At 36.2% G+C, this 24,286-nt stretch overlaps 1 protein-coding gene across 7 annotated transcripts in view; it reads right to left on the bottom strand.

The window, feature by feature from the left end:
* RFX3 (regulatory factor X3) overlaps positions 1-24,286 on the bottom strand; it is a 296,992-nt gene that overhangs the window by 240,032 nt on the left and 32,674 nt on the right. For 2 of the 7 annotated variants that reach the window (XM_057549444.1, XM_057549447.1), the window contains exons 2-3: positions 16,122-16,189; positions 11,692-11,729 (exon numbers count right to left, since the gene is read on the bottom strand). The exons of 4 other annotated variants lie outside the window; for them this stretch is intronic. Coding sequence is in view for 2 of the 3 variants with exons in the window: in XM_057549447.1 (XP_057405430.1) it covers positions 11,692-11,698 (7 nt within the window). In the remaining variant the exon portion in view is untranslated. The remainder of the gene's footprint in view (positions 1-11,691; positions 11,730-16,121; positions 16,190-24,286) is intronic. One more of the 7 variants, XM_057549448.1, reaches the window with a different exon arrangement.

Raw genomic sequence — 24,286 nt, 5'->3', positions numbered from 1 at the left:
TACATGGAAATTACACATTCTAACTTCTACTCTTTAAGGGTATATTTGAGCTCTGTAATATCTTTTTTTTCTCATTTCCTGCCTTCTTTTGTGTTAAGTAGATATTTTCTAGTGTATCTTTTTCATTCCCTTGTTTCTTTCACTATAATTTTTTGACTTATTTTCTTAGTGGCTGCTCTGGAAATTACAATTAGCATTTTAATTTAAAACATTCTAGTCTGGATTTATACTAACCTAATTTCAATAATAATTTAAAGTTTTCCTCCAATATACCTCTGTTCTCTTGCCTTCCTTTTTATTATTATTGTCAAACTACATCTCTGTTATAAACCCATCAACAGTTTTATTATTATTGCTTTATGCAGTTGTCTTTTAAAACATGAGAAGATAAGTTACAAAGAAAAATGCATCTATATGTATTTTTATATTATGTCTTTCATAATACCTATGTAGTTAACTTTACCACTGCTCTTTATTTCATGTGGATTTAAGTTTACTGCCTAGTGTCTTCTTGTTTCAACTTGAAGGACTCCCTTTAATACTTCTTATAGGGGACATTTGCTAGTGACAGACTCTCAGTTTTTGTTTATTTGTAAGTGTCAATTTCTCCTTCATCTTTGAAGGAGATTTTAGCTAGATACAGAATTCCTGGTTGACAGCTTTTTTCCTTCAACTTTGAAAATGTCTTCCAGCGTCCGTGGTTTCTGAGAAGTCAGCTATTGATCTTATTTTTCTCTTCATATTTTCAAGATTTCTTTGTCTTTCACTTTTGTAAATTTAACTATGATGTCTAAATTCAACTATGATTTGACTATGATGGGTTTATTCTACTTGGAGTACACTAAGTTTCTTTAATGCGTCAATTAGTATTTTTTCAGCAAGTTTGGGAAGTTTTCTGTCATTTCTTTTAACATTCTTTCTGCTTTTTTTTTTTTTTTTTTTTTTTGCTCTTCTTCTGGGACTCCCATTATCCCATTATGTGTGTGTTGGTACACTTGAGGTGTCCCATAGGTCTCTTGAAGCTCTGTTCATTTTCATTTTCTTTCTACTCCTCACACTGGATAATCTCTATTGAGTTACATTCAAGTTGACTAATATTTTCTTCTACCAACTCATATCAGTTATTGAGCCCCTCTGGTAAATTTTTCACTTTAGTTATCATACTTTTAAACTCCAAAATTTCTATATGGTTCTTTTAAAATAATTTCTATGCTTATTGATATTCTCTTTGGTAAGGTATCAATTTCACACTTTCCTTTAATTCTTTAGACATGGTTTCATTTAGTTCTTTAAACATATTTACAATAGCTGACTTAAAGTCTTTGTCTATTAAGTCCAAATCTAGGCCCACAGGGACACTTTTCTGTTAGCTAGTTTTTCACTTTTTTCCCATGTATGTAGCATACTTTTCTATTTCTCATAATTTTTGTGTTGAAAACTAGACATTTTGGATAGTTTTAGATACCTATTTGGATATCTAAATAGATATCTGAAACTATCTACTTAACTAGATAGTTATCAAGCTATCTAGATAATGTATTTTAACAATTCTGGTAGCAGAATCTTCTACACTGACCCACTAAGATTTTTTCTCGCTAGTTCTCTTTTTTTTCTTGGTGCTGCTTATTTGTTTAGCACTTTCATGAACTAATTCTGTAGTCTCTGTATTATGTGGCCACTGAGTATTCTTCTAAGTTTTTGTTTTTAAGCCTGGCTTCCTGGATCAGTATAATTTAGTGGTCAACCAGTGATTGGTCAGAAGATTTCCCTAAATGCCTTGCCTGTATATCTTCCACCCTTTGCCAAAGCCAAAGGAACCTTCGTGAGAAGCCACACCTTCAAACTTCAGGTAGCTTGTAAGACAGCCCTAGCTTTCACTTCCTTCTTGCACAGAGCCTCAAGGTCAGCCAGAGGTGGATCCTCTCCTTTCCCAGGTCTTTCCTGGGCATATGCACAGCCTTGCACATCTGCAATCTTTCAGATATCTACAAATATGTTGGAGCTTTTCAAAGTTCCCTATGGTTGGCTAATCCTCCAGGATTTCCTTCTACATTCCTGGCCAGGCTCTTGTTTGCCCCACCTGAAATCACAGCCTTAAACAGTGGAGATGTTGCCAACAGTTGCTATTGTTTCAGTAAAGCCCAGGGGGTAGGCATTTTCTTCCCCCAGCTGAGCTGAGCTCTAAGTCAAATCAATAGCCAATCACTCTCTGAGAACTCAGTTTTCCCAGGGAGATACAAGTTCGGACAAAATATTAACTGTGATCTAGGGATGGTGCTTTTCATGGATCTCCAAAAGTGGTCAGATCTCTCCACTGTCTGCAATGCTGCCAGTTTCTGCTATACCACAAGCTGGGGAAGGAGGGAGAATGGGAGTGGGCACAAGTTAGATGCCACTGTCATTTCAAGGTTCAGTAGTCTTCTCTTGGATAGACAATTTTCAGTTCATTCTCTGGCTTTGATCAATTGCCAGAATTCTGAAATGGTTGATTTCAGTTGTTTTGCGTTTTTGTTGTGTTACAGGGAGAGGGAGTACACTGAGGCCCTCACTCCAGCAATTTGGAAGCCAATCAAGCTTTGTAATATTTAAAATCTATCTTCGTGTATTTTTTTTAAAACAAAAAAGCATTTTTAACAACAACAAAATTGTTTTTAAAAAATTATTCTTATAAGCGTTTAGTTCACTGGTTCTCATCTCTGGCAGAAACTTACAAAACATTTTGCAATTTTTTTATTTTTATAATTTTATAACTTTAATTATATGGGAAAATAAAATATGCAGTATTTATAGTTAAATAGGAAGAAATTGATCTACGAGAGGGAAAAGATAAACTGCACGATATCTTTCCTGTTAAGTAATATGTAAATGATCAGAAACTGAGGTGAGTCCATGTCTTAGTTTTACTCTCAGCCCCAAAAGGCCTCCCAAGTCTTTGTGGACAACAGAAACAAGTTCAAGAGAGGAAGAAAGACTACGCCATCTTTTCTTAGCTGGCTAACCTAGGCCAAATCCAATCCAACTCTGACAGGGATAAAGAGAGTCACAAAAGGCTGGGAGTAGGAAATTCAACAGAGAAGAAGAATCAGAGACCTGAAAATAGGAAGCAGCCCAATATCCTGAGATTTCTCTGAAGAGACTCAGCACAGAGAGACTGGGTTTACCTCAGGTTTACCCAAGTATCAGCCAAACCTGTGTACTTAAAGGTTCAGTAAGATGAGCTTCTGGAAGGGAAAAATTATTCATTACTATTCTCTCTCTTCAACACTGCCTGACATTAGCAAACCAGAAAAAGACAAAACTGTCAAAATAGGCCAAGAAAGGGAAACACCGTTTAGCAAGACTTTTATTTTCAAGTACACTGTCATGCTTCTCTGGCTTTTCTATTACTGTGTAACAAACCACCACAAAACTTATTGCTCAAAAAAACAAAAACAAAAACAAAAACTATTTTTTTTGCTCATAATTCTGCAACCTGGGCTGGCTCAGCTAGTTCTTCTGCTCGTCTTGCTGGTGGTCACTCACACAATTGCTTTCAGCTGGCAGGTAGGAACTGGGCTCAGCTAGAATACTAGGATTAGGGTGACTGGGCTTCTGTCTCCATGTAACCTCAGAGCCTCTCTCTCTCTCCCCCTTTCTCCCCCTCTCTCTCCCTCTCTTCCTCTCTCCCTCTCCCTGTCTCCATGTGGCCTCATTTCCACATGGTCTCTCTAGGAAGGTAGCCAGATTTCTGACATAATGGTTCAGGTCTCCCAGAAACATAAAAGCAAAAGCTACCTGGCTTTCTTAAGGCTTATGCCCAGACTTCAGACAGCTCTAATTCTGTTGCATTCTGTTTGTTAAAATAAGCTACAGGCCCAGTCCACATTGAAAGGAAAGAGACTTCACAAGCGTGTGAATACCCAGAGATGTGGTTCATTGTAACCACCATCAACATAATAGACTACTAAAACATTAAAGCCAATGTTCAGATGACTGGAATGGGAGCAAACACAAGAAACTATAAAATGGCTAAAGTTAAATGAAGACTCGTCAATTATAGTCAGAGTCTATTCTCTGTTCTTTCCCATACTGAAGGTCAATCTAGGTTCAGTGAGAATCTTAACTATAGGTGGAAAGAAATGAACCTGATTAACCACTTATAAGCCATATGACCTTGGACAAGTCTGTCATTCTCTACAAGCCTCCGCTCCTCAATTGCAAAATGGAAAATTATACAGGCCCTGCTTTTCTTACTGGAAGACTGTACAGAGCAAATAAAACAAGAAATGAGAAAGAGCTCTGAAAACGAAACAGCTATACAAATATAAGGAAGTAATATTTATCTGACAGGATCCTAAGTATAGTCAGTCTAGCTAGGCTCCATTCTCTCTATTAATAAAATTATAATAATCATAGTTAATTACCTCATATGCTAAATTACTACCACAGCAATGGTATTATATATAGTAATGGGCTAAAATTATGTATTGTTACTATAAAGAATAAAAACAATAATACTAATGATTTATTGTTGTCTAATTATATGTCAGGTGCTGCTAAATACTTCAGCTAAACTATAACTAACCCTTACAATAACTCAACAAAGTAGTTATTATCCCTCTTTTACAAATAAATAAACTGAGTCAAGAAATTGACTACTTAGAGTAACTTGCCAACAGTCACACAGCTAATAAGTGGAAAATCCATTTTGAATGTTTAATGTATAATAGGTGCTTGATAAGTATTTCTCATCTAAATTAAAGAAAAATAAACAAAGCCAGGACTATCTGGCTTTAAAGTAACTACAACTAACTACATCAAAATATCTCTCTCATAATTCTTTTTTTATATGCAGCTGAAACTGGAATTACAGCAAACATCTAATTAACATGAGCAATTCATCACCTTCCTCATCTGCAAAATGGTTTCCAATCAGAAAAGTACCTTCATTTTTTAAAATATCTAATCTTTAATCCATCTACTGAATCATGGGTTATAATGGTCTAATTATACTGTAAGAATACCAATTGAAAAAAAAAGGTATACATTTACATAGTAAAATATTTCTAAAACAAAACCAAAAAGAGAAAAACAGCAAATATCTTTAAATGGCAAAATACGTAGAGTATGAATCACAAATAAAAGTTCATATCCTTATATTATGAAGAAATCTCAAAATTTAAAAGAAGGAAGGAGGAGGAAGAGAAGACACTACCCAATAGGAAAGTGTGCTAACGATATAAGTGGACAATCAGCAAAAGAAATACAAATGGCTAATATACTTTAAAAAAATATGCCATTAGTTATCAAAGAAAAGCAAATATGTGTGAGATTTTTTTCAACTATCAGACTGGCAAAAATACAAAAAAAAATTACAAAGACTGATCACACCTAGTATCAGAGAGCATGCAAAGAAACAAAACATTAAAGTGTTAGTGTTGGAAGTATGAAATGGTATGACCTGTCTAGACAGCAATTTGGTGTTTGATAAAAACACTGAACATGTACCCAGCCTTCTACCCAGCAATTCTATTCCTAAAAACTCATATGAAGAAAATAATTGGATGATGCACAAGGTGTATATACAATAATTAATCATAAACCCAAAATACAGGATACCACCTAAATGTCTAGCTAGAGAGCTGCTTAAGTAGATATGCCAATAAGAATGCATAAAATGTTATTTACTATCATGAAAAGATATGAGTGTCAAACTTAAAAAACAAATTGGATGACCCAACTTTTAAGAGAAAGTGCATGTATTTTTGTGTTTGTAAGGGAGAGGGAGCGTGCACATATGTGGAGAGAAGCACACCCAAGAATGCCAGAGTGAGCACATACATACTCACTGAGAGAAATTCTCAGAAGATGATAATAATAATCTTGTGAGCAGATGTGTAGTAAGCTTTGAGCAGAATGATAATTTTTTTTACTCCCTTCTTTGTACCTTTCTGGATTTTCTGAATGTTTTATAGCATATAAATAATTTTTGTAATCATAATACAATAAAATTGTCATTTAAATGTCAACTGTCATAAGCCTGAGGCTCTGTAAACTTCCAAATGTTATTACTTTTAATATAAAATACTGATTAAAAGGCAGTTAATATGGACACTGAATGAAAATTTATTTTTATTCCTCTTTCAAATGACAAATTCAAGTCATAAATCCTTCATAGTTGTTTCTATTTACAAATTATTTAAATCTGTAATTTTGTTAAAAATTTCTCTTAAAAAAATAAAAGCAAAGCGGAAATGTTTGTGCTACAAAATATACTTAGCATAAATGTGCTGTATGTCTTTAAGAAATAATTTGCATATATAAAGTCCTAGAGACTTAGATTCTATAGCTTAAAAAAATATAGCATCATCTTGGTATGTTAACTTGGGAGTTTATTAACTTACGCTCGTTATTTACAGTATAAGGAGAATTCTCAATTAGCCATTGGTAAGATTATCCACAACTAATCTTGCTTTTCAGTTTAGCCATTGTACCCGGAGTGTAATCAGTTTAGTTATTTGCTTTGTAGCTCTCTCAGCTCTATTTATTTGCATGAAGCCAGTATTCTAGAAAAAGAAATGCTTAAAATCAATTATTCAACTTGGATAGTGCATGGACAAGTGGGCAGCTACTATCCTCAAGGCTGAGTATGAATAACATCAAGATAAACCATTACACCATCCCACCATCCCTTACCTGATGACTTTGGAAACCTTTGGGGTCATTCTGTTGTCACAGTGATTGGGGAGGGGAAGTGGTTCTAATGCCATTTTGGTCCACAGTCGCTAAAACATGCTACAACACAGGATAACCCACCAAGAACTGTCCCATCCACAATGACAAGTGTCCCCTGCTGAGAAAGGGACCATGATTTTCTTGTTCAACGTTGTATTTCTAGCCTACAACATAGAGGCATTAATAATTTGTTGAAAAAAGTCAAAACAACAATTTCTAGCACTTAGTGAGATATAGATAATATAAAATAATGAGGATGGACAATGGAGAAACTAGACAGTTTTCTACCTCAACCTGAGACAAGCCTTTGTGGCTGGGCTCCAATATACCTAGGGGAAATCTATGATCAGATATATCTATACCCAAATATGTAGAAAAGCTTAATAGTCCATACTCACATACAAATTATAAGGAGATTATCTTCCATTACAGATATTTAGGTATATGCCTCCTTATATTAGTAAAGATTAGTAATTATGTCAACTCAAGACATGCATACGGGTGCCAACTAAGCTCAATCTTGCCTTGGCAACTGGGTGGCCAAACAGCCTTGTAGTTTAAGAGTATGGGCTCTGGTATAAGACTGCTGGGTTTAAATTTGGCTTTACTATGCATTACCTGAATAATTTACTTAACATCTTAATTTACCATTCAAACCTTGGTAATTTACTTTCTTCTAGCATAGTCTTCTCATCTATAAAATGGAATAATGAAACAGATTCACAACCCCCTCCTGGAAGCCACTGGCTCAGATATGTCACATGACTCAGAATTTTTTTAATTTTAGAAAGCAGTACCATACACAACACTGCAGATGGATCTGGGGCAGCAACCCATAATCATTCACATTAACACTTCTGCAGCTAAATGCATGAATGTTCAAAGAGTGGGGTAAAGAAAGACCCTTAAGTACCTCACCTCATTTTATTCAGGTTTTGCAGCTAAATTAGTTTTACCATAAACTTAGGGAAACTGGCTATTTGCAGAGCCTTTAGAAATTCAGAAGTGAAGATAATGTAGGATAGCTGGGGAGTAGGGGGTGGAGCAGGAAGGATAGGGGTGAATAGTAGTCAGAAGGGAACCTAAGACAATTATGCTAATTAAAACAGAGAGTTGACTGACCATAAATTCCAAGAAACTAATGCATCTGCCACACTGAACTTTTAAGTAAACATTTACTTCCTTTCGATAAAAGTGAGTTTTCCAGAAGTTAAAATCTGAAGACATTTAATATTTTCTGCTTCACCTGTGGTTTCCTACTTACAACTCCATATGGCTTTCTTCCTAAGAGTGAGTCTGATATTGAAGCTTTTGCTCAAGGTAGGACCAAAACTGGTATCTCTTTAATATAATAAAGCAATTAAATCCTTGTTGACCACCGCAGGACAAAGCGAAATTTGAGAAGTTAAAGAGTAAATGCAAGAAGTATGTTGAATCTTATATCCCAAATGACTGAAGTTCAATTTGCCCCTTAATCCCCTCCCTGTTCTATTGGTTTTCCTGATCCAAACTCCTAAACAAACATTAAGACGTATGGGGGAATGAAGGGAACTACAGGCATACCTTGTTTTATTGTGCTTTGCTTTACTGCATGTGGAGATACTGCGTTTTTTACAAATTGAAGGTTTGCGGCAACCCTGCGTCAAGCAAGTCTGTTGGCGCTGTTTTCCCAACAGCACGTGCTCACTTTGTGTCTCTGTGTCACATTTTGGTAATTCTTACAATATTTCAAACTTTTTTATTATTATATTTGTTATGGTGATCTGCGATCAGTGATCTTTGATGTTACTGTTGTAATTGTTTGGGGCACCATGAACCACACCCATACAAGATGATGAACTTAACTGACAAATTTTGTGTGTGTTCTGCCTGCTCCAGCAGTCAGCCATTCCGCCATCTCTTTCTCTCCCTCTCCTCGGGCCTCCCTATTTCTTGAGACACAACAATACTGAAATTAGGCCAGTTAATAACCCTACAATGGCCTCTAAGTATTCATGTGAAAGGAAGAGTCACACATCTCTCGCTTTAAATCAAAAGCTAGCAGGACTTCCCTGGCGGACCAGTGGTTGAGACTTAGCCTTCCAATGTAAGGGGTGTGGGTTCGATCCCTGGTCGGGGAGCTAAGATCCCACATGCCGCGAGGCCAAAAAACCAAAACAAAACAGAAGCAATATTGTAACAAATTCAATAAAGACTTTAAAAAACTGGTCCTCATCAAAAAAAAAAAAGTCATTAAAAAGATAAATAAATCAAAAGCTAGAAATGGTTAAGCTTAGTGAGGAAGGAATGTCAAAAGCCAAGACAGGCTGAAAACTAGGCCTCTTGCACCAAACAAGTAGCCAAGTGGTAAATACAAAGGAAAAGTTCTTGAAGGAAATTAAATGTGAACACACAAATTAAAAGGGAACACACAAATTAAAAGTGAAACAGTCTTCATGCTAATATGGAAAAAGTTTTAGTGGTCTGGAGAGAAAATCAAACCAGCTACAACATTCCTTTAAGCCAAAGTCTAATCCAGAATAAGGCCCTAACTCTATTCAATTCTATGAAAGTTGAGAGGTGAAGAAGCGGCAGAAGAGAAGTTTGAAGCTAGCAGAGGTTGGTTCCTGAGGCCTAAGGAAAGAAGCCACCTCAGTAACATAAAAGCGCAAGGTGAACAAAGCAGCAAGTGCTGATGCGGAAGCTGCATTAGGTTATCCAGAAGATCTAGCTAATTCAAGAGGGTGGCTACACTAAACAAAAAATTTTCAATGTAGACAAAACAGCCTTATAATGAAAGATGATGCCATCTAGGACTTTCATAGCTAGAGAAGAGAAGTCAATGCCTGACTTCAAAGCTTCAAAGGACAGGCTGACTCTCTTGTTAGGGGCTAATGCAGCTGGTAACTTTGTTGAAGCCAATGCTCATTTACCATTCTGAAAATCCTAGCCCTTAAGAATTATGCTAAATCTCCTCTGCCTGTGCTCTATAAATGGAACAAAGCCTGGATGACAGCACATCTGTTTACAACATGGTTTACTGAATATTTTAAGCCCACTGTGGCGGCCTACTGCTCAGAAAAAAGATTCTTTTCAAAATATGACTGCTCATTGATAATGCACCTGCTCACCCAAGACCTCTGATGGAGATATACAACAAGATTAAGGATGTTTCCATGCCTCCTAACACAACATCCATCGTGCAGCCTATGAATCAAAGAGTAATTTCAACGTTCAAGTTTTATTATTTAAGAAATGTATTTCATAAGGCTATAGCTGCCATAGATAGTGATTCCTCTGATGGATCTGGTCCAAGTCAACTGAAAACCTTCTGGAAAGGACTAACCATCCTAGATGCCATTAAGAACATTCATGATTCATGGGAAGAGGTCAAAATATCAACACTGACAGGAATTTAGAAGAAGTTGATCCCAACCCTCATGGATGACTTTGAGGGGTTCAAGATTTCAGTAGAGGAATTAAATGCAGATGTGGCAGAAATAGCAAGAGAACTAGAAGTGATGCCTGAAGATGTGGCTGAATTGCTGCAATCTCATGATAAAACTTGAACAGATGAGGAGTTGCTTCTTACGGATGAGCAGAGAAAGTAGTTTCTTGAGATGGAATCTACTCCTGGCGAAGACACTATGAAAATAGTTGAAATGACAACTAAGGATTCAGAACAGTATATAAACTTAGTTGATAAAGTAATGGCAGGTTTTGAAAGGACTGACTCCAATTTTGAAAGAAGTTCTACTGTGGGTAAAATGCTACCAAACAGCCTTGTATGCTACAGAGAAATACTTTTTTAAAGGAAGAGGCAATCAATGGTGGTAAACTTCACTATTGTCTTATTTTAAGAAATGGCCACAGCCACCGCAACCTTTAGCAACAACCATCCTGACCCGTGGCAACAATCAACATCGAGGCAAGACCTTCTATGCTCTACCAGCAAAAAGATTATGACTCACTGAAGGCTCAGATAATGGTTAGCATTTTTTAGCAATGAAATATTTTTTTAAATTAAGGTATGTACATTATTTTTTTAGACATAATGCTATTGCATACTTAATAGACTACAGAATAGTGTAAACATAACTTTTATATGCACTGAAACCAAAAAATTCATGTGACTCACTTTACTGCAATGTTCACTTTATTGTAATGGTCTGGAACTGAACCTGCAATATCTCCAAGGCATGCGTGTATCATTTATTAAGCACTACTACGTACCAAGCACTGCATTATGTACTTCACATATATCCCTTATTTAGTTTTCACAAGGCTGCAAGGCAACAGTTATTATCCTCATATTACATAAGGATATTGAATTAATAAGTGGGTGAACCATGATTTGACCTCAGGTTTGACTAACTCATAAACGCATTAGCTGTTTGCACTAAACCACCTTGCCAAAGAATATAGCTTCATTCTCACATTTTTAACTAATGGCTGCCTTCCTCTGTATTTTTTATCAAGTATTTTTAAATCACACATAATAATATGGAATATATATTACCTCTCAGATTAAGGACACTTTAGTTCTTTCTATAATCCCAAATTTGAAATGTACTTGCAATTTTTATCTTAATTTATCTCTGAAAAATAATATAAGGATCTCCATAAACTACATATATCATATTTAGTTATAAGAGAAGTATATACATATTGCATACATTTCCAATCAATTAGCAGCTTAATTAGCTAATTAATTAGCTAATTAATTAGCTAATTTCCAGCAATTAGCAATTAACAGCTTCAGCTAAAAGAACCTTCAGCTTGGTAGAGACTTCAAGGATAAAACATATATTTAGTTGAATAGATAACTATTCCAGTCTTAAAGATCTTTATAGAGTATGACATCCCAAATATCCCTCTATTGCCACTCACTTTAAGGGAATATCTGCTTTATGACAAATTAAAATCGTCCTTCCTATAATTCAAGCTCATTCTACTTACGTCTGTCTTTCAAGGAGATAACTTAAGGATCTAACATACCTGTCATTTTGTTGCTTTATTGATTTTTAGCTGAAATTCTGTAATAAAAAATAAAGAGAAATACAAGTAAATTTGAAAACAGATTCCCCCACGCTTCTTGAATCCTTCCTCACTCCTGCCAATATCCATTTTTGCTGCCCTTTTCAGTGCCTCTCTAATTGTTCCATGTTCAGAATGAACTGTGGAGAAAACAGTCAAACATTACTAGTTTAGAGTGTTTAGTTTAGCACTCTAAACTAAGAGCTCAATGGCTAAGTTTAAGAAAAGTAATACTCAAGAAAAAAAGAATGAAGTTTTGCCATTTGCAACAGCAGGGGTGGACTTGGAGGGCATTATGCTAAGTGAAGTCAGTCAGACAGAGAAAGACAAATACTGTATGATGTCACTCTATGTGGAATCTAAAATATACAACTAGTGAATATAACAAAAAGGAAACAGACTCACAGATACAGAGAACAAACTAGTGGTTACCAGTGGGGAGAGGGAAGGGGAGGGACAAAATGGGGTAGGGGGGTTAAAAGGTACAAACTATTATGTATGAAATAAATAAGCTACAAGGATATATTGTACAACATAGGGCATACAGCCAATATTTTATAATAACTATAAATGGAGTATAACCTTTAAAAATTGTGAATCATAATGTTGTACACCTGTTACTTATATAATATTGTACATCAACTATATCTCAATAAAAATTTTTTTAAATAAAAAGTACAAAACTGTTGATACATTAAATGTGTACAATGCTATGATATGAGTCTAACAATTATTCTTTTTTTTTTTAGCATCTTTATTGGAGTATAATTGCTTTACAATGGTGTGTTAGTTTCTGCTTTATAACAAAGTGGATCAGCTACAGCTATATATACATATACATATATCCCCATATCCTCTCCCTCTTGTGTCTCCCTCCCACCCTCCCTATCCCACCCCTCCAGGTGGTCACAAAGCACCGAGCTGATCTCCCTGTGCTATGCAGCTGCTTCCCACTAGCTATTTTACTTTTGGTAGTGTATATATGTCCATGACACTCTCTCATTTCGTCCCAGCTTACCCTTCCCCCTCCCCGGGTCCTCAAGTCCATTCTCTACGTCTGTGTCTTTATTCCTGTCCTGTCCCTAGGTTCTTCAGAACCTTTTTTTTTTTTTAGATTCCATATATATGTGTTAGCATACGGTATTTGTTTTTCTCTTTCTGACTTACTTCACTCTGTACGACAGACTCTAGGTCCATCCACCTCACTACAAATAACTCAATTTCGTTTCTTTTTATGGCAGAGTAATATTCCATTGTATATATGTGCCACATCTTCTTTATCCATTCATCTGTCAATGGACACTTAGGTTGCTTCCATAACAATTACTCTTATCTTGAATTTGTGTGATAAACTTTTAACCATTATTAAATTTCATGATGTTTTTGTTGACCACTGATGGAATTTATTTTCTATATGCAGATATGTAATTTCATAGATTGTTACAATACAATAAGGCTTAATTGCATACTTGGGTAAGGTGAAAACATATTTTGGAATCCATTATTATCAAAGACTCTAGAATTCTATAATATGATGAAGGAACCATTCTGTGACACTATTAGCATTACTCATAAATGCTACTACAATCTAGAATTTTCAAGACTCTATACATAGATAGTAGCTTAAGAAAATTACTTTTAAGAACAAATATGCTTAACTACCAGCCTTGGGATTATTAAGTACAAGCAATATTTTAAATTGTATAAAAATTGTGATGCTTATTAATGCCACTTTATGACCAAGATATAATATGTTTAATATGAACAGTTTCTATTTTAATTTTTACAAAAACTATATTACTATTTTAAAACCAATTGTCATTGGCCCTGGTAAAAAGCTAGTAACTTGTGCATCCTGCATACTGTGTTCAGTACATATTCAGTAAGTACTTAGTTGACAAGGAACAGAAGTAAGGAAAATGCCAACAGTCTAATTCTTATTTCTAGATCCACAATGCCAGTAGGACAAGAGGTATACAGCCTTGATTGTAACTTAGAGGGATATAGTTTGCTTCTCTTTAGTCCTTGCACAAAGAAAAAACAGTACAGAGCAGTGGCTCTAAAAGCTTACTTCTAATGAAATACTACTCAGAGCCTCAAAAGAAAAAGAGACAAAAATGGACCTGCTCTGCAGCCACCAACATTCCCCAAGGCAGCTCCTGAAGAACTTCTTTGATTGGAAAATACAATTTGCAAATTACTAATGTAGTGGACAGGAACACTGGGTTAAGAGTCACAAGATCTGGGTGCACATGCTAGATCTTCCAACTACTTGCTGTGCAACAGTTTTCAAAGGTGTTTCTTAACCTCTCTTGGACTCAGCTTTCCTATCCATTATATGGTCCCATATAACTGGTCAGGAGGAAAGTTAGATAAGATGCTGTACATACAAAAGAACCTTATAAAGTGTGATCTACGATGTAAATATAAAGTATATTATAATTAACGGCCCATATGCTATGCAATAAATAAAAATACTTTTCCCTCCCTACCCCTCCGCTTCCCAAGACAACTTACTTATTTCACATATAACAAAGGAGTTTAAGGCTATCAAAATGAAAGCCCAAAAGTCAGATTAAAAGGAAAAAGTGGGAAGGGCAGCACATATAGACTTGTTTTCTATGACTTTTCAGGATAATTCAAGTTAAATTCATCTCCTACAACTTACCCAAAAGAAGGACTCCACCAAAATATCCACTGGTTTTTTATTTTAAATTTCCACTAACCTATTTTTAATAAACATTATTTGCAAGCATTTTTAATCGAAGTACCCTATGGACACTCTTTTCTCTAGGCCCACATGAGCTTTCACAATTATTAGGTATGATATCAATGCCCATACCAGATGCCCTCAATCATGAAAAATGAATGATAAGGAAAAAGAATATCATTCATTTGTTAAATACAGACAACTCAAATGATTTAATAAATATGATAAAGCTGCAAAACTTCCTAGGAAAACTATTTGAAAGAGTTGGCACTGAGTCTCTTTAAATATACTATCAGTGATAAAGATTATAGCTCTTTAATTATAACGCCTATACATAAATGCATAGTTTTTGTTATAAATCATGTTACAAAGGTCTTAGACATAAAACTATTTACTTTATCTTTCCTGCAACCTTATATACATAAAAAATTTTGAAAAGTGGTTAGGGGAATTTTTGGTGCACCCTGTGGTGGACTTTTATAAAACCACAGGTTTGAAATGGAGGAAATAGCTCCAGCTTATTTCTCTTGAGTCTTGGTTAAGTCTCTTAACCAGCAAATTGTGTGGTTATCGTCCCACAGAAGCTGAAGACTGAAGAAATGTTAAAAGAGCAGTGTTTTACCACCTTGAATGGGCTGCATTTCAGTTGCATTCCAACTGTGTGGGAAGGTTAGAAAGTAATTCAATTCGGGTACAGCATAATCTCAAAGACCAATGATGATGAACAGCTTACATGTACTCAGACTCTATGCCTATCCCTCTGATGCCCCTCCCACTACCACCTCTGCACTTTTCACCTTTCTGAATGCCAATGGAAAGCCTCTTTAAAGTACTGCTGTAGTGGAAGCAGAAGTTCACACACCAAACTGCTGCACCTTCTTACATAACCAACCCATTATTGAGTAGGGGAATTATGACATCAGCAGTATGTTAGCCAATTACTCTACTAAATAGTTAGTACCCACTGATTCTCACACTCCCATGTCATTGGCTGAATTTCATAAGGATAGCTGCTATATTTTACTATCTATAATTTGAACTAATTCTGATACAGGCTTGATGCTTGGTAATCTATGAAACAACTATGGATATGAATGTGGCATATGCACTTAGCTGAGTGCCATTTTAGAATGCCCAAGTCAGGCATCATGCAGGGTGACACAAGAGTACCAAAGGGACAGCAAAAGATTAACATATGAGGCTCATATTTGTTTTCATTAGACCACCCTGAGAAGGGCCTAGAAATTTCACATTATAGGAGCCTCAATGCCCTTTCACACTATTTCCTGCGCTAGCTGCTAGTACTTTTCAATGCAGCATGCCTTTAATCCTACTTTGGGTGGGCTGGGGAGGTGGATAGGAAGGAGGCGTTCTCTTGAGGTTTTTATAGCCCCACAGAGAGCTAATAAGCTATCTGAAGCATTTAAAAATATTAACTGTAACCGTATAATGTGAAGAACAGCTCCAATACTGTTTTGTCTTAAACATATACAAGTAGTAAAAGTTCCTTACCATATTAGCTATTGTCAACCATCAAGAAAGGAAAAACCTATCTCAAAATCTCACATTTTAAAAAGTTATTGAAAAAATTCAGACATGAGACCCCGTATTTGACATATTAAAATACTCTATGTTTTGTGTACATTTAGTTCATAATTTATAGAGAACATGGATCAATTACCTCATATTCTTTCCATGAGCCAAACTCAATGTATTCTCTACCATAAAATGCCAGAATGACCAAGTGGCCTAAAATATTAAAAGCAAGAAGAATTAGGTTAACATTAAAAATTAATTCTTTGATATCTAGAAGATATATGATTATTTTAAATTATTGAATTTGTGGATAAATACTAATTACCATACAAATGCATTATTTTTAAAGTATTTCTTTGCATAACTATATTTTTTAAAGTTTCCTATTTAGCCAAAAAAAAAAAAAAATGTTGCATTGATTTTACAGAAAAGGAGAGAGAACTTCTACTTTTCAAAGAATTAGAATTGAAGTAAGCATATTAATCTAATAATCAGGAAAAATTTAAGTGAGAGAAAATAATGAAGAGAAGAATTCTTTGAAAAAACCTATGCTTTTAAATTGTGAAGATGAGAGACCAGCCAGTTCTGAGAACAGCCTGATATAGAGAAGCAAAAGTGAGAATGGATTAGCAGCTGACATACCTTTGCTCATTCCTTAAAAATAATTAAATAAGATTTATTTCTTAAAAATAAACAAGCAGAAACAACATACAAACAGGTCACAAACTGGAGAAAATTAATAAGATATACATGATTATTCAGTTTTATGGAAATTTTAAAAAGAAATCTTTGGTTCAGAGACAAATGCGCAATGCTATTTTAAAACTAATGATTTTTACTGGCTAATAAATTAAATTTAGGGTAACACTTACATATAAAAATGTAATTAAGTATATTGTTTATATATGTTCATACCGATTTTGCCCTAAATTTGGCCCATGATATCAGAGATAAATTTCGTACAAAGTATTCTGATCATTAAGTCAACTGTAAACAGCATCATAGCTGCCTGGCGTGATTTAGTTTTGTTTGTTTTCTTTTTTTCTTTAAAGGTAAAGGTGACATTAAGTGACAGTTGCCATAAATTTTTATGTCGGTCCATTAAACTCAGAAAAATAACAAAGCAAACAGGCACAGCTGAGTATATATGAACAGGGAACAGTCTAAATACACATTTTCGGGGTTACTTGAACATGACAAGACAAGGATCACTAAAGTAATCACAGGTGTTTGCTGTGTATTTAGGCGATTACAAGTCAGATACAGCAAAAATGCAATAATCTACACTAATTAACACACCAGAGTTCTCAGAAAGAACTTGGCAATTTTAACCCTATTATCAGATTTTCCTGTTACCTTATTATCATTATGACATATATTTTCTGACATGAGGTATTATTGTACATATTTATTATAAATTAAGTGACTAAATATTTCATAACAACTTTGAGCAAAATGACTATGAGTTATACATACCCATAATCAGATGTTTCTAAGATAATTCTACCAAGTCCTTTAGCTTGGATTCTCTTCTCCAACCACCCTCACCTGTACTTAACGTGAGTGAATATCAAGTAAGAAAATTCAAGCTAATCTACAGTTATCTGTGTCCTCTACTCCTCTCCAAACAGGTTACAAGTAAAATCTCTTTGAAGACATCTTTCGCCACCTCATTCTGAAACTAACACAATTGCTCGGGATCTCTTCATGTCTTGAATTATTACAAGTTTCTCAGACTCCATATCAGATCACTAATAATACAAATTGTCTTTGCCATTAATCATTTTAAGATCCAATTCATTTCTTAAAGCCTGTTCTCATATAATATTATTCAATTACTTATTTAAAAAAGAACTGCAACTATGTTAGGCGCCACACATACAAATATTAAATATACATGGTCCACACACACAGGTAGCTCACTCACTACCATGCCAATCACAGCAAGATGCTCCCTCCCTCAAAACTCTACACTGGCCCCACAAGAACTTATTTTCTTGTTTCTTTCTATATTCTACAATGACTTTCTTCTCATCTCTGGCACAAATAATCCAAGTATCTTCATCTTGCCCTTCAACATTTATTGACTCACTACTATGTGCTTGGCAATATGCTAGAAGTTGATTAGGTATTCAATGCCAAGCAAAACACAGTTTTTTGTATTCAGGTCCCACCTCATCTGCTCCCACATACTATGCTAACTCTCTCAGTGGCTTTATAATTCTCCTGGTATTCATTTTTTTCACACTCATTTTCTCATACTTCACAACTAATAGTAAACAAATCCTGCTGATTTGTCACCCATGTCAGATGATCCCTTCCAGCACCATCCTGAGACTCAGGCAAAAAGAGTCACTGCCCTGGGCCTTACACTTTAGAGAACCCACTTTGGCTCCCTGGCCAGGTACTTCTTCTTGAAGTGAGAAGTCTGCAGAGTCCAGGGCATGCTCTCTGACTCCTCAGCACTCTACCACAGCAGATTCCCAGGATCCCAAATTTACATACAGAGCCCTGAAGTATCGTCCCCAAGGCAGACAGAGATGCAGGCAAACCCACCTCTAGGCCCAAGGGGCGGTCAAGAGATAGCTTGCAAGGGGTGAGGCAAGGTTGCCTGGGGAATAGGCATGTGGACATGCTATGGCAAAGAACCTAGGATATGGGCAAAAGGAGGTAGACTACAGGAGAAGAACAAGGTGACAGAAGGCCAATTCTCCTTTGGCCACTATATTCTAGAACAGAACTCCTAAAAAAATCTGTAAATTCTAAATGATCATCCACCTCATTACAAAGCCGTATCAGTCAAATTAGGAGGTAGAGCACATTTTATTTAACAGTTAACTGATTTGCAGCATTTAAATATTCAGAAATATAATGAGTGAACTTTCACTTGTACTCTTGCACCCATCAGTGTTAAGGATGGGCCTGGTTTCTACATCCTATTTCTACTTATGGTTCACCAGTTTCAATCTTCATTATAGCCCATCAAATATTATTATAAAAGTAGTGGCAGTAGAAGTAGTAGTAGCAAAAGTAGCATTGATAATACCTCTCACTGAAGGTTCTAGCATAGTACGAGGCACATAACCTTTACTAAACTCTTTCATGCCTTTGTGTTACTTACAACCCAACTAGCTAGTTATCTTCATCTTATCCATGAGCTGAAAATAACAGAGTGGCAGAAGAAGGATCTTAACCAAAGTCTTTCTGAATTAGTAGCCCAGGTTCTTCACCCTATCCTTCCTTTCTGACGATTAAAACAGGTTTACCTGGCTTCAGACCACTCCCTGCTAATCTACACAGATCTGCCAGATTAATCTCCGTAAAAGACCTCTTTCACCTTAACATTTGATCCAGTTTTTAAAATATACACTACTGGTTATGCTCTATCCAGTTAAGTTCCAAATTCTTAGCCTGATTTTTCTTTCAACCCCATCTGCTTCATTATTTCCTAAAAAAACTCTTCAAATTCTTCACAGCAAAATCATACCTTGCCTCTACCTCCCATATGCTTAACCCCTTTTCCACATCCCTCAGCCAATACACCTCCCTAAAAACTTTTAAGATCCATCTCATGCTTTACCTCCTCCCTAAAGACTTCTCTAACTACTCAAGCCCAGAATCTTTTCTCACCCCCAATTTTCTATATTCGCATAATACTGAGAGTCTCTGATCGCTCAACAAGTAAGTAAGCTATGAACTTAGCAGGGTGTCAACCACAAAGCATATGACATACCTTATGACTTCACATCACTTTATGGAGTTCCTCTTGTTGGAAGACACCATAGGGGAAACTAGTAAAGTGGCTCTAAAGACAAAGCACCCGGCTGATAATCCGCCTTGATCATATATTAGCACAGACTTTGCTGTTGAACTTGTACAGTAAAGTAACTACCAGCAGTTCATTTATGATTAGCAGACTTTTTGGTCCCTGAGCCCATTCCGATCTTAAATTTTTTGAGAACACCAAAAAACTTTTGTTTATGTGTATTATATCTAGTTGTGCAATGGCATATATTCAACAGCCAGCTTTCCCTCCTTTACCCTCAAAAATGCCAAATTTGTAGTTTCAACTCATTTCCATGATGTAAATACTCCCAATGTGGCTAGTTTCAAGCTAGCAATGTGACATCTGAATAAAGATTTAAGAAGAGATTAACAACACTGGCTCTCTCGAGCTGGTAAGAATGGGCTTCAGTAGGTCACTACTTATGTCTATCCATTTACCATATTAGAAAACAAAATGTTAGGAAAAAGTCCAAGATGGTGGCATAGAAAGACCCTAAACTCACCTCCTCCCATGGATAAACCAATGCTACAGCTACATATGGAACAATTCCCTATGAAAAAGACCAAAAAATTAGTCAAACAACTTCTGCACAGCAAGCAGTAAAAGGGCAAACAGTAAAAAGGCCACATCAAGACAGATAGCAGAGGCAGTCTCACCAAAAACCTCATCACAGTGTGGCAACCCACAACTGGGAGGGATCTCACAAATTCAGACCTTCTCCCTAAAGAGCGAGGGGTTCATGCCCTGTATCAGGCACCCCAACCCTGAGGACCTGCAACAAAAAGACAAGTCTCCAAAACATCTGGCTTTGAAAACAATGAGGCTCACATCCAGGAGACCCATAGGGCTGCAGGGAGCTGAGATACTTCTCTTAAAGGGCTTGAGTGCAGATTCACTCACCCTGGACACCGGCACAAAAGCAGCAGTATGAAAATGCCTAGACTACATGTGAAGAAGATTCATTTGCTAGTCTTAAAGCATCCACCAGAGGGACAGAGGCCTGTTGGAACTCTCTAGGGGAGGCGGAGGAGCTGGTTAGTTTTCTGCTCTCCCTCTACCGTGGTAATGCTAGCACGTATGCCCTGACCCTGTGCTCTCCTGTGGCCCTGCAAAAGCTGGTTGGCACACCCCAGCCCTGAGCTCTCCTGCTGCCTCAATAAAGCTGGCAGGCATGGGCAGTATACACAGGGGATTCTCCTTGATCACCTATCTGGCTCTGGTGGCCAAGGGGCTTACATTCTTGGGTCCCACAGGACTGTAACAATAGGAAAGACAGTTGTGGCAGGCTATCATCCCCAAGGCACCAAGAGACAGCAGACTGAAACATACCCCAGATCTTTCAGTGAAAAAGGACAATTTACTTGTCCTATAATTGTATCTTGAGGGGCAGAATTGAGGCTTGCTACACAGAGCTAGAGACTACAAAACTGCGCTCAGGGAACATAGGCTGGGAAACACCATCTTTGTACTGTCCCTTGGCCTTGCTACAGCTCTCTACTACCTCCCAGAAAACAGCTTATACACATGACTGAAGCCCCAATTTTTGCAACTGTTGCCCAAAAGACACCTCCAGGTCTCCAGCAAGGTTTATGATTGCAGTCCCACAGGACTCTATCTATTTGCCTCCTTTAAAAGCTGTCTGAGGGTCTGGCTTCCCATCAGCCTGAAGCTAGGTACTGACTAAGATACTTCCCTTTGGAATACTGATAGATAATGGGTACACCGTCAACAACTGGGAACTATCAGGAATAAATCAGGCTGCTTGGACAATCACAAAGGTTCAACAGACAACCAAGACCGAGGGTGAGGTTGAAAGATAGGGTTCCTCTCCTAACACAACGCCACTCCTTCAAGACTGGTAAGGTAGCTGTTTCACCTAATATACAGAAACAAACACAGAGTCAAGCATAATGAGGACACAGAGGAACATATTCGAAAGGAAAGAACAACATAAAACCTCAAAAAAAAAAAACTTTAATGAAAAGGAGATAAGTAATTTGCTTGATAAAGAGTAAAAGATAATGGTCATAAAGATGTCCACTGAACTTGGGAGAAGAATGGATAAACACAGTGAGAACTTCAACAAAGAGATGGAAAATATAGGAAAATACCTAACAGAAGTCAAAGAGCTGAAGAATAGGATAACTGAACTGAAAAATATACTAGAGGGGTTCAAACAGACTAGGTGAAGCAAAGAAAGAATGAGTGATCTAGAAGAAAGGGCAGTGGAACTCACACAGAACAACAAAAGGAAAAAGAATTTCAAAAAGTGAAAATAGGTTACAGGACCAATGGGACAACATCAAACAGACTACCATTTGCATTATAGGGATCCCAGAAGGAGAGGAGAGAAAGAGGCAGAAAACTTATATCAAAAAAAAAAAAAAAAAAAGGTTGAAAACTTCCTTAACCTGGGGAAGGAATCAGAAATCCAGGTCCAAGAAGCCTAGAGTTCCAAAAAAGTTGAACCCAAAAAGATCCACACCAAGAAACATTACAATTAAAATGTCAAAAGTTAAAGAGGAAATCTTAAAAGCAGCAAGAGAAAAACAACTTGTTATGTACAAGGGAACCCGCATAAGACTATCGGCACATTTTCAGCAGAAACTCTGCAGACCAGGAGTAGCACAATATATTTAAAGTGCTGAAAGAAAAAAACTTCCAACCAAGGATACTCTGTGTGGCAAGATTACCATTCAGAATTGAAGAAGAAATGTTTTCCAGACAAGCGAAAGCTAAAGGAGTCTATCACCACTAAACCAGCCTTCCAAGGAATGTTAAACAGACTGAAAAAAAGGGCATTAATTAGTAGCAACAACTACAACAAAAACATGTGAAAGTATAAATCTCACTGGTAAAGGTAAATCTATTATAAAGGTAGTGGATTAATCACTTATAAGGCTAATATGAAGATTAAAAGACAAACAAAAGTAAAAATAAATATAACTATAGTAATCAGGTAAGAGGAACACAAAATAAAAAGATGTAAAATGTGCCATCAAAAACATAAAATGTGGGGGAGAGGGTAAAAAATGTAGTTTTAAAATGCATTCAAACTTAAAGTTGTTATGAACTTAAAATAGAATGTTATTTACATAGGCTGTTATTTGTGAGCCTCATAGTAGCCACAAAGCAAAAGCCTATGGTAGATACCAAAAAATAATGAGAAAGGAATCTAAACAAAACACTAAAGAAAGTCATCAAACCTCAAGAGAGAAGAAAGCAAGAGAAAAAGAAAGGAACAGAGAAGACCTACAAAACAGCTATAAAACAAGTAACAGGAAGGCAGTAAGTACATACCTATTAATAACTACTTAAAATGTAAATAAACTAAACCGCTCCAGTCAAAAGACAGAGAGTGGCTGAATGGATACATAAACAAGACCCATCTATCTGCTGCCTACAAGAAACTCACTTCAGATATAAGGACACACACACAAAGAAAGTGAAGGGATGGAAAAAGATATTCCATGCAAATGGAGACCAAAAGAAAGCTGGGACAGCTATACTTACACCAGAAAAAAATAGACTTTAAAACAGCTACTACAATAAAAGAAGGGCATTGGATAATGATAAAGGGGTCAACCCAAAGAGAAGACATAATATTTGTAAATATATATGTGCCCAACATAAGAGCACCAAAATCCAACACAAATATTAACAGACCTAAAGGGTGAAAGTGATGGAAATACAATAATAGTGCAGAATCCTCATAACCTACTTACATAAATGAATACTTCATCCACACAGAAAATCAAGAAACATTACAGGAAGAAAACTGGAAAAATCATAAATATGTGAAGATTAAACACCATGATACTAAACAACCAATGGGTCAATGAAGAAATCAAAAGAAAAATCAAAAAATACCTTGAGACATTTGTATATTTTGGAGATTAATCCTTTGTTGTTTCTTTCGCAAATATTTTCTCCCACTCTCAGGGTTGTCTTTTTGTCTTGTTTATGGTTTCCTTTGCTGTGCAAAAACTTTTAACTTTAATTAAGTTCCATTTGTTTATTTTTAAAACAATCCAATTAAAAAATGGGCAGAAGACCTAAATAGACGTTTCGCCAAGGAAGACATACAGATGGCCAAGAGGCACATGAAAAGATGCTCAACATCACTAATAATTAGAGAAATGCAAATCAAAACTACAATGAGGTATCACCTCACACTGGTCAGAATGGCCATCATCAAAAAATCTAGGAACGATAAACACTGGAAAGGGTGTGGGGAAAAGGGAACCCTCCTGCACTGTTGGTGGGAATGTAAATTGATACAGACACTATGGAAAACAGTATGGAGGTTCCTTAAAAAACTAAAGATAGAACTACCATATGACCCAGCAATCCCACTACTGGGCAGATACCCTGAGAAAACCATAATTCAAAAAGAGATATGTATCACAATGTTCATTGAAGCACTATTTACAATAGCCAGGACATGGAACCAACCTAAATGTCCATCGACAGATGAATGGATAAAGAAGATGTGGCACATATATGCAATGGAATATTACTCA

The sequence above is a fragment of the Balaenoptera acutorostrata genome, chromosome 6 (genome assembly GCF_949987535.1).
Source record: "Balaenoptera acutorostrata chromosome 6, mBalAcu1.1, whole genome shotgun sequence".
In the NCBI taxonomy this organism is placed as follows: Eukaryota; Metazoa; Chordata; class Mammalia; order Artiodactyla; family Balaenopteridae; genus Balaenoptera; species Balaenoptera acutorostrata.
This window is presented reverse-complemented; position numbering and strand designations above follow the sequence as displayed.